At 37.3% G+C, this 11,908-nt stretch overlaps 2 protein-coding genes across 2 annotated transcripts; both read left to right on the plus strand.

The window, feature by feature from the left end:
• The first annotated feature begins 2,511 nt into the window (after positions 1-2,511).
• On the plus strand, positions 2,512-6,438 carry LOC101298101 (putative 12-oxophytodienoate reductase 11-like). Its single transcript, XM_004294462.1, has 5 exons — positions 2,512-2,744; positions 3,469-3,609; positions 3,727-3,857; positions 4,476-4,652; positions 4,908-6,438. The coding sequence occupies exons 1-5, from the start codon at positions 2,674-2,676 to the stop codon at positions 5,498-5,500; spliced, it is 1,113 nt and encodes a 370-aa protein (XP_004294510.1). The 5' UTR covers positions 2,512-2,673; the 3' UTR covers positions 5,501-6,438.
• On the plus strand, positions 6,382-8,365 carry LOC101304854 (12-oxophytodienoate reductase 2-like). The gene is made up of 4 exons (XM_004295845.1): positions 6,382-6,397; positions 7,164-7,335; positions 7,458-7,547; positions 8,290-8,365. Exons 1-4 carry the CDS (start codon positions 6,382-6,384, stop codon positions 8,363-8,365), a joined length of 354 nt encoding a protein of 117 aa, XP_004295893.1.
• The last annotated feature ends 3,543 nt before the right edge of the window (positions 8,366-11,908 follow it).

Consider the following 11,908-nt stretch of genomic DNA (forward strand, 5'->3'; position numbering starts at 1 on the left):
TGTATATATATATATATATATATATATATATATATATATATATAGTCCGTTTCAGATATGGACGTCTGCACCGCCTTACGGTGCGGATTTCCCTCCGTTCGCCACCGTATGGCGCTGGTGAGGGCGCGCCTTCACCCCAGCGGACTCCAGCAGCTTCCCCAACCTCTTTCCATCCCCGGCGAGTCAGCCAAATTCCAGTTTTCCGGCCGGATTGACTTTGTTTGAAGTTTTGGGTGATCTGGCCGGAAAACTGGAATTCGGCGGACTCGCCAGAGATGGAAAGAGGTCGGGAAAGCTGCTGGAGTCCGCTAGGGTGGAGGCGCGCCCTCGTCGATGCCTTACGGTGGCGAAAGGAGGGACATCCGCACGGTGCGGACGTCCGCACCTAAGGTTTCGGTGCGGATTTCCATTTTTTGTACCACTTTCCGATCGAATTTCCTCAAACTTCCTTCTAGTTATATCTAGATCATCTTGTGTAGATCATCTCTGCAAAATTTCAGCCAATTTGGTGATCGTTAAGGCCCTCAAAATCGAAAAACAAATGGAGATGATGAACCGGACAGAATTCAGTCTGTCAGATTTGTTTTTTGATTTTGAGAGCCTTAACGATTACCAAATTGGCTGAAATTTTGCAGAGATGATCTACACAAGATGATCTAAAAATTCGATCGGGAAGTGGTACAAAAATAGAAATCCGCACCAAAAAATTAGTGCAGACGTCCGCAGCTGAGAAAAATCCTATATATATATATATATATATATTGTAAGTTGTGGTAGTCTTCAAGTGCGGTGTCAAATCTCTTATTGTAGCTTGTGGCTACGGGAAGATGCAAACTGAATGGAGCCTTGTACAAGATTGATTCAATAAAAATGGTCTGGCTTTTGATTTGTACTAAGAGAACTATCTGAACTTTGCTATTTACTGTGGTCAAACTGGATTTCATTGTTCACATTGCCTTGTAATTTAGAATAAATTATAAGAACAAACTAAACGTTAAGAATCCATGCCAATCCTAGAACTTCCACTCTTGCATGATCATGAATCTTCATCTTTATATTAGTTCAAAGCCCTGTATGAAGATGAAGATTGATATTTCTTGATGATTGGTGAACTTTGTAGCCAAGTGTTTTTGAAGCTTAACTTTAGATTAATTATCGATTGTGAATTTGGGCTGGTAGAATGTGTAGATGGTGAAGGAAGCATTCAAATATCTCTTCCAGATTCCAGGCACACAGGATCACAGGTATATGTTCCTCTTCACTCTCTACTCATTGGTTGAACTGTAGCTAGTTTCACCTGAAACTGTAAGAAGTGGGACATTTAATTTTATGAGGAACTGTCATCTGGTCTGCTGGTTGGCAATTCCTGGATCGGTTTAGGCAATAAGGCACTTTTAAGAGGGTATTGGATAAGTAGTACATTGTCCTTCTATATTATTGAAAGACATTTCTGAATTAAAATTCAATTGTTTTCAATGAAGGAAGACAATTGACGCTTTACATTAGGGAAGATGTTGCTTCCACAGACATGCATTTTGTGGGAAAATCCTATCTCTTTGAGCCTTGTGCTGGAAAGCAGTGTTCTCTAGCTAGGTCATTTGTCTCTTTTTATTTACTTATTATTATTATTTTTTTATAATGAATTAATTGCATACAAGCAACTGAGATAGTTACAAGCAGATGTAAGTACATGAGATTCACCATTGTGGTGGATCCTCTACCCAAAATTGAATAGCAGGCAACAAAAACGCGTTCTAACTAAATATGCGCTGTGTGAATACATTTCCTAACTGGTAATATGTACATAACTGTTGAGACGAAAAGAAAAAATATACTCGCATCTTGTTTCATTGCATATTCACGAACATAAAAAACGTACATCACATAAGCAACAAGCGTCGCTTGAGCAGCCACTATTGATATAGTATTTGTGATGTGAAACCGTTTTTTGTTTTTTTTGGAAAAAAAAAAAAACAGTTAATGCACCGAGCGGCGACCGCAGTTGCAAATTTGGAACAGTTAATGCACCTTATAAAAGAGAAAAGTACAACCACAACTTTTCCAGGCAGCATAAGCAGTGAGGCATCAATAAGGAAACCATTGGTTAAGAAATGAGCAAAACTGCCGTAAAGCTTCTGGTCTCCTTTTACCACATATATCGTCAAAATTGCATTACATGACTTCAGTTAGAAACTTGTTGAAAAAGTGTAGCAGCACAAACAAATTGGGCATCTGCCAGAGACAATTGAGACAGCAAGCAAGAGACATAAAAATGGTTTGGGTAATTTGTTTGAGAAAACCCAAAAAAAAAGACCCAATCTTCAGGTCTATGGACCGTGAAGATTAGTCCTTAACTTCAGCGAGGCAGCAGCCAAAACTAACATAACTTCCCACTTAGTAGATTAGTCCCCCCAAAACCACAACAAACGTAATCACAAACGTCACTGAGCATCTCAATCAATTATCATATAACAATTGCTCTGAAGAAAAAAACGCATTCGCCATCGCCTCCACAATTGCTTCAGAGCGGTAACCCCATCTACAACATAAATATTGTTTTCGTAGCAACCGACGTTGTCTTGTAGCTCACTCTCAAATGTATAAAGACCCAGTTGTGTCTTCCATTTATGTCCAGACCAGAACAACTATAACTCCAAGAGGTTGAAGTAAGATATGGGTGAACAAGCTTCCACACTTCCTCTTCTTACTCCTTACGAGTTGGGAAAGTTTGATCTTTCTCATAGGTAAACTTGTTTTAATCTTTCTCTCTCTGCATGGTTACATTGGTTGTTGATATTGCTATAAAAACAAGAACAGGTTCTGGTTTTCTCATCTTCTAAAATTTGAATTGGGTCCATTTGTTTGTTCATGAATTGGCCATATATGATCTGGGTTTGGTTTGTAAACTCAGAAGACGTGTTTCTGGCAATTCCCAATTGCACAAGGAATGATAAAGTTTACTGCTTTAGTATGAAAAGAAGTCATGTTGTGGTTGATTGAACTTGCTCAATCATACTCTACATTATAGAATGATGATGTTCCTAAGACCCAAGAATGTTGGGTTTGGAAGAATTTGTGTGTCGGGTCATAATTAGCCGAAATATGATCATTGTTTGGGTCTGTAAACCTGGCAGAGCAAAGTCCTAATTCATAGAATTAGGAAATAGAAGTTTGCTGCATATGGTATATTGTAAATGAAACTTTTCACTGGCAGTCTATTATCTTCTACCATGCATTTCTTCAAGCTTTCAGTTTGAATGAACAATGGAGGCGATACTTTCAAACTTTGAAGAGTTCAGAAACTCAGAACGCCATTTCATTGTTATATTTTAGTAGCTAGGAGCCTAGGATATTGTGAATAGCATGTGTCATAAGCGGGCAAAAGACAGAAATTAGTATCAATAAGCTTCAATGTTGAAAGTATTGCTGCTTGTATTAATAAGTGTTTAATTTGTTGATCCATCCCAGAGTTGTTTTAGCTCCCTTGACTAGACAGAGATCATATGGAAATGTTCCCCAGCCACATGCCATCTTGTATTACTCTCAGAGAACATCCAAAGGGGGTCTTCTCATAACTGAAGCCACGGATATTTCTAAGACAGCACAAGGGTAACTTTATGGATAGCTATCAAATTTCATATTGTAAAATTTTAAATCACAAAATGCAGTAGAGTTTGCTGCTTCCTCATTCCAATATTTGACAATTTTTGTTTCTTTTGTATGAAGGTATCTAGATACTCCTGGTATATGGACAAAGGAGCAAGTTGAAGCATGGAAACCCATTGTCAGTGCGGTACATGCTAAAGGAGGTGTCTTCTTCTGTCAGATTTGGCATGTGGGGAGGGTTTCAAATAGTGGTGCGTTCCTGATATGTATCTTTTTTACTTAACTACATCATAGAAACCATTTGAGTATAAGTGACTTATTATACTAGTATAGTGAAGGATTTGAGAGCAAATTGTTCTTCCTAAGTTTATTATTAGGAAAACATAAAGATTTAAGGTGGAGGAAGTTTGATCAATTAAAATAACTGAGAATTGAGAACTAGTGTAGCTGTTATGCCTCATAACAAGAATGACTGTCACTGATGACATCTTGTTTCTTTGTTGGCAATATATTATGGTTTCTTAAGATCTCACATTGGTTTCTATGGAACCATTTGACGCCAAGTTCACCTGGTGAATAACCTGAAAGATTAGTATGTTTGATTGGCTCCAGAGAACCTGCATTGCTAGTAACAGTATTTTTCTGAATGATCTAAACCTAGGTTTCCTGCTATAAACTACTTTCACTAATGTTAGTAACTGAATTTTTCTGAATGATCTAAACCTAGCTATCCTGTTATAAACTTCTTTAACCAATGTTATTACTTATCAGCGTTGGTTCTGCTATGGGGTTGATGTGGATCAATGAATTTGATATTCCTTCTATAATCTACTATGTCTCATGGTAATACTATCCCTCTTTGTTGATAGGCTTTCAGCCAGATGGACAAGCCCCAATCTCTTCTACTGACAAGGCCCTAAAACCACAAATAGGATCTAATGGAATTGACGTTGAGGAATTCACACCTCCAAGACGATTAAGGACAGATGAAATTCCTCAAATCGTCAATGATTTTAGACTTGCTGCAAGGAATGCAATGGAAGCTGGTAATATTTGTTTAAGTTAAATATGAAATAAATTTACATGTCCTTTTACAGAAACGTTTTATATCAAAGTGGGGTGCCAACAATATCTTGTAGGGGAAAAATAAAATGTACAAGTCTTCTTGGCATACCAGTTTCTTATTTTCACTATGTTTTATGATCAAATACATTTTCACGGTCTCTTCATTTTGGTTTTGGGTACTGGACAAGTTTCAGAAATTTTCATTACACTAATATTTTTGGTTGTCAATTTGATAGGCTTTGATGGGGTTGAAATTCATGGTGCCCATGGCTACCTTATCGATCAGTTTTTAAAAGATGAAGTAAATGACCGAACAGACCAATATGGTGGATCTCTAGAAAATCGTTGCCGATTTGCACTAGAAATTGTTGAAGCTGTTGTAAATGAGATAGGAGCAGATAGAGTTGGAATCAGATTCTCTCCATTTGCCAACTATATGGAATCCGGAGATTCTAATCCAATGGATTTGGGCCTTTATCTAGTCAATTCCTTGAACAAATATGGAATCCTGTACTGCCACATGGTTGAGCCAAGAATGAAGACACTTGGAGAAAAAAGTGAATGTCCCCACAGTCTTGTACCCATGAGAAAGGCTTTTAATGGTACCTTCATTGCTGCTGGTGGTTTTGACAGGGAAGATGGAAACAATGCTGTGGTTGAGGGTCGTGCAGATCTTATTGTTTTTGGTCGGTTGTTCTTAGCTAATCCTGATTTGCCCAAGAGGTTTGAGCTTAATGCTCCTTTAAACAAGTACATCAGAAAGACATTCTACATATCTGATCCGGTTCTTGGCTACACTGATTATCCATTTCTTGACAGCAGTGCTTGAGTATCCAACCGAGTATGTAAGCTTGAACTCTTATATTTTATTCCTGAATTGGTCTGCTTTAGAGTCTTCTTGTTACTTTCATTTCAGGGTATCTACACTTAAAAATAAACATAAAAATAGTAAATACCAAGTTGCAGAGGCTGGTTAAGCAGACTGTGTTTCATATTGTAAATTGTTGTACCCTGCAAGTGCCCTGTCAAGTGTCTTATGGTAGCTTGTAGCTAAGTGAAGATGCAAACTGATTGTACAAGATGAAATCAATAAAAAAGTCCTGTCTTTTGACTTGTGCCAACTACTTGTTCTTATGTTTTTGTGTATCTTAATAATCAAAGATACCTTAGGATACTTTACCTTTTGAACTTGTTAACTATGGCAACTGGATTTTACTGTTCACATTTACTTGTAATGATATTTCATTACAGGGGAGAACTGAACATTAAGAATCCATGCTATTCCTATAGCTTCTACGCGTGCATGATCCTGAATTCCTGATTCTTCATCATCATATTGGTTCAAAGCCTTGTATGAACAGGAAGTTTTATCTTTACTGGTGATTGTTGATCTTTGAAATTTTATTTTTGAAAGAATTAGGGATTGTGAATTTGAGCAGGTCTAGACTGGAGAAGGTGAAGGAAGCATGCAAATATCTCTTCTAGATTCCAGACACACATGAGCCAGTCTTATTATTCACAGGTAGATGTTCTTCTTCACTCTCTACTCATTGGTTGAACTGTAGTTTCCCCTGAAACTGTAAGAAGTGGGACGTTTCATTTCATGAGGAAATGCCAACTACTCTGCTGGTTGGCAATTCCTGGATTGTTTTAGGCAATTAGGAACGTTAGGAGGGGATCATATTGGATAGGTTGGCAATTTATGGTTAAATGGTGCAAATTGAAGGTATACAGACACAGTTGTCTTTTATTCATATTTTCTTAGACAAAAAGAAAAAAAATGAAAAGAAAAAAAAATAGGTGCAAATTGAAGGTATAAAGACACAGTTGTCCTTTATTCATATTTTTTAGACAAAAAGAAAAAAATGAAAACCAATTGAATAACCAAATGAAAAACCTAATAGAAAGTAGAGGAATGAATTGTTATGTTTTCTCAAGCTCCCACAACTACTCTTCTTACTCATTACAAATTGGGAAAGTTCAATCTTTTTCATTGGCAGTTGGTCTTCTCTACGTTTCACATTGTATACCAAATTTTTATGAAACTCTATTAATTTCTATATGTCAATTCTGGCCATATCAAGCTTTGTTCATGCTGGTGGCTGGTTTCTCTTAATTTCTATTGTCCCATTTCAGTACCAGTAACATTCAGCCTGTGCGACTAAAATAAGCTAATCGTAAGATGTTTACAATAGTATATGATGAAAAAAATAGTAAAAGTTCATGATTTTTCAGTCATACATAATATTACATATGAAATGTGGAGTCTTTGATCATTTCCCTTGCTTGGTTCTTGTTACGAGGCTATGGCTATCTACTGATCAATATGTTTGCCAACTAGTTGGGATCGAACAACTACTTGTGGTAGATTTAAAAATTTGATGACCACCTCAAAGTCTTGGTGTTGTTGAAGTTTAGTGATGTGCGTGAGACTACTGAAGGAAACTTACGTCGCTATCTGCTGTTGCATTTTACTCTTTGGATCTCTTCAGTTGAATTGAGTGGCAGATCTCGATTTATTGTTGAAGCTGTTGTAAATGAGATAGGAGTAGATAAAGTTAGAATTATATTATCTGCATTTGCCAATTATATGGAATCTGGAGATTCTAATCCAATGGAATTGGGCTTTTATATGGTGAATTCCTTGAACAAATATGGAATCCTGTACTGCCACATGGTTGAGCCAAGAATGAAGACACTTGGAAAAAAATGTGAATGTCCCCACAGTCTTGTACCCATGAGGAAGGATTTTAATGGTTCCTTCATTGCCTCTGGTGGTTTGACAGGGAAGATGGGAACAATGCTGTGGTTGAGGGCCGTACAGATCTTATTCTTTTTGGTCGGTTGTTCTTAGCTAATCCTGATTTGCCCAAGAGGTTTGAGCTTAGTGCTCTTCTAAATAAATACATCAGAGATACATTCTAAATATCTGATCCGGTTCTTGGTTACACTGATTATCCATTTCTTGACAGCTGCTTGAGTTTCCAGCTGAGTATGGAAGCTTGAACTCTCTTTTATTTTATTCTTGTATTGGTCTGCTTTAAAGTTTTCGTGTTACTCTTCTTTCATCGTATCTACACTTAAAAATAAGATTGGTAAGTACCAAGTTGTATAGGCTGGCATGGTTAACCAGAATGTAGAGTTCCCAATTGGTATAGGATGTATAGCTGTTTGATTTTGTAATGAAGTTGTGGTATCCTGCAAGTGCCCCTCCAAGTGGATGGCTACGTGAAATTTCAGACTGATTGCAGCCTTGTACTGATTGATTTCAATAAGAATGGCATGTCTTTTCACTTTTACCAACTACTTGATCCCCTGTTTTTCGTGTATCTTAATAATGAGAGTCCTTAGAAAACTAGAACTACTGAACTTTGCTGTCGACTGTGGTCAACTGGATTTTATTGTCGGGGGTTTGTAATTGAGAATACATTACAAGGGAAAACTAAACGTTCAGAATACATGCCAGTCCTATAATTTCTACTCTTGCTTGAGCATGATCCTTCATATATATCATATATATTGGTTCAAATCCCAGTATGAAGACGAAGAATATTTATGTTCCTGGTGATTGGTGAGATTGGTGACCAAGTCTTTTAAAGTTTGTGTGAATTTGGGCAGGTCTACTGAGGTGATAGTGAAGGAAGCATGCAAATATCTCATCGTCCAGATTCCAGACACACGTGAAGCAGTGTGATTACTTCACAGATATAGATGTTCCTCTTCACTTTTTAATCTACTCATTCGGCGAACTGCTTGGCTAACAAGAACAAATGACATTACTACTTGTGTTCTGTAAGTTTTAGTGTACTGCCTTGTATATTTTGTTTTGTTTGTCAAAAGTGTCTATCATTCACTAATCACTACACATTTATTCTAAACTTAACTGAAATTGTATTTGATTAATTTTAAGTGTTTGTATTATTCGACAGTATATATTTGATAAAAGTTACCCTTTCTATGTATATAGATACCTCGATCATTTGCAAACAGCATTTTATAGTTTCATGAAGAAGAGTTTATGTCAAAGTGCTGCATTGGAGAAGAACTCTCAAACATGATACAAGAACACCAGCCACCACAGAAGTTATCGCAGAACAATTCTGATATTCATTTTTGTATGTGTGAATGTACACCGTTATGAACAAGGAGCCAGTTGAAGCATTGGAAATCTGAAACCCATAGTTGACTCTTTGTGCTAAGTAATCGTGTTTGTTTACCATGTTGGTGTTTTTGTTTTCTTTGTATCTTACTAGAATTGAGTTTTCTTTTGAATTATTTACTCTAGTTTTTGATTGCAATGAAAAATCCATAATTTTGAGTACAAATCGTGTAATTCTGAATCCCATATAGCAGTCCAAGCTGCTGCTGGCTCGGCTCATGTTATCCATAATTTTCAGCTATTGCTGCTTTAACAGCATCTAAGTTGCTTTGTACTTAATTTTGTCCTGGCATGCAGCTGATGTTAATGTGGATGCTGATACTGGCTGCTCATTTACTTGTTCTTTTTAGGGCAACAATTGGTATTACTTTTCTTTGACTAACACATAAACCTTCATTTTATGATCTTATCATCTGCCAGCTGCCCTCTCGTATAAGGAAATGGATCAAGAATCCCATTCCTATAAGGAAAAGGATGGTTAATCCTAATCTCTGCTCTTTACTAAATCCTAATCCCCGAAGGAAAAGGAAATCAATCCACAACGTCATTTTCCTATAAATAAGTGAGAAAGGGAAACCAAGAAGCTCACTCACTTCATCACTCGATATCCATCGTTTCTCTCACAAGATTCTAGCTAACCTTTCCAAGCCTGAGACTACCAACAACCACCATGAAGTTCCTGAATCCTGCATGTCTTATCAATAAGCTAAGAAGAAGCCACTCCAAGAAGGCGTACGAACAGTTGGTTCATGAAGATCATGACCAGACCCAGAGGACGACGTCCAAGAAGAAGCATGGTTTATCTCCCAAAGGTTCGACGTCGACGTTCGATGTATTTGTGGGCAAAGAGAGCAAGAAATACCCAGTTCCCCACGAGTACCTTTCACACCCAAAGCTGCAAGAACTCATCAACAAGTACCGAGAATTCGTGTTGGATCCAAGATCTAGTGATCCGATCGTGCTTGAATGTTCTACGGAGACCTTTGAACAGTACTTTCTCCGTTCTATCGTCAAGAATCGATAAGGAGTTCTGTTTGTTAGAAGTTAATGTTTTCTTCAGTCTTTCATATATATGATCTGTATTCAAGATCGAACTATTGTAAATTAGATTCCCAATTCTTTCCGCCATGGTTCTGCTGTAAACACAAGAATCAATTATAAATGATATTTATTCTTCATTCTCTTGATTTTCTTCTTTACTTTCAGTCAGCATGGTTTGTTCTACATATCAAGCAGATGATAGAGGAATAGTGTACACTTCATGCATGTATTAGTACCTCTCACTTCACGTACAATATCAAAGTTTAACACTGTACGCATGCATTACGTACCGGAGTAGGTCTCTGCACAGCCTATAACCCTATATGTAGTGTATTCTGTTGGTTGCGGCAGAGGTGGGTGGCTCCGTGGCTGGCTAATTGTTTCGTTCATCCCTTGTATGGTTTGCAGGGGATGATAGTGTTAGGTCTAAGTGGAAGGCTGGAATCTATGTGGTGGAAAGACGAAGGTCTTGTCTCCGGCCTTGCTTAAAGGGTCAATGTATAACTATGTTATCGATCTTAATTTGCTGATTGTGTTAGTTCTTCCCATCATTGTCAAATATGTCAATTAATTAATATAATCCGGCTCGGCCTCCTTTTACATATATACATTCTTACATGAACCGGTTAAGAACTTCTGACCAATAAATAGTACGTACTGTGGTAGTTTATCCTAGGAAACTTAGGAGAGAGAAACTTTTTCTCATCTAACAAACCCTTGCTAGGAAAACCCTAGAAATACCGTTCAAGAACATCACACGCGCTTGGTAAGAGAAAATTCAATATCATGCTTAAACCATTTGTTTCTATCTCCGCAATCGTCAATGCTGTAATCTCTGGGTTTCGGTTTTTTTTTTTTTGGGTTTGCTTTTGATTTTCTTTGGGCCAATGATAATATATACATTTAGAAGTAACAAATGATAAAACTGTCAACAAATGTTCCTTGATGATAAAACAATACACCCATTTAAATTCTTTAAACCGTTGCCCATAAATTTTAAAAAAATTACATACCATGCCATTGACAAAAATAACAACATATTAACCACGATCATCTCTCTCTCACACTCTCTCAACTCATCTCCTTCTCTCTCTCTCTTCTCTTTCTCTCTCTCCGGCGAATCACTCTCTCCGGTGAATCCGTCGTCCTCCACCGAGAGATTGATGCAGTTACCAAAACGAACTCAGAGAGAACAGATTTAGAAGCATAGGACAGAGCTCTTCCCAGTCGTCGTCGACGATTTCATCCTCTTTGATTTTTTTTTTTCATCCTTCAACAAATCTCTTATGTTATGGCTTTTCGAATTAATTTCGATCATCGTCTTCAGCTTACAAGGTAAGCTAATATGTTTCTCTCTTCTTTATCAATTGATTGCTTTTTCTTTTTTATGTGATTAAAACCATAAATAGAAAAAGAAGCTTGAATTCATGGGTTTTATTGTATTCTGGGTATGTCATTTATGAAATAGAATGTTGTGTCATGAATCTTTTATTGATTAGATTGAAAATGCATGTTTGTTTGTGATGTTTAATTTGTGTTATGTTATTTGGTTATGCACACAAGGTGTTTGAGGAAATGTCTGTGAATGAATTTTGGTGTTTTTGCTCGATGAGAGCGCAGTGGACCTTGATGTGCTAGCGAGGGCTGACCTTCTCAAGTTCTTGAGCAAGGAATGTGAGGAAAGAGATGCTACACGCTGCAAAGAGTTGCGCATTAAAGATGAAACCTTAAGAAATACGGAATTCTGCCCAGATTTTCAGTCAAATTCGACAGCAAATTGCGAGCAGCTTAGAGCGATCCACAAAACTTGCCTTATATCAATGGAAAGCTAGAAGAGTATAGTTTCCAGAACTTTTTGCGGATCGTTGATAGCTATTTTGTAGAGGAAGTTATAGCCGTCAGAAGGAGGGAAGGTCATTCTGCAGAAAACTGGAAAAGGAAGGAGAAAAGTCTACCAGGCAAGTGTTTATGTAACTGACAATATAGCCGTTAATTGTGTATGTAACTATCCAAGTAACTGAACATTAAATCTCAATC

The sequence above is a fragment of the Fragaria vesca genome, linkage group LG3 (genome assembly GCF_000184155.1).
Source record: "Fragaria vesca subsp. vesca linkage group LG3, FraVesHawaii_1.0, whole genome shotgun sequence".
NCBI classification, from domain to species: Eukaryota; Viridiplantae; Streptophyta; class Magnoliopsida; order Rosales; family Rosaceae; genus Fragaria; species Fragaria vesca.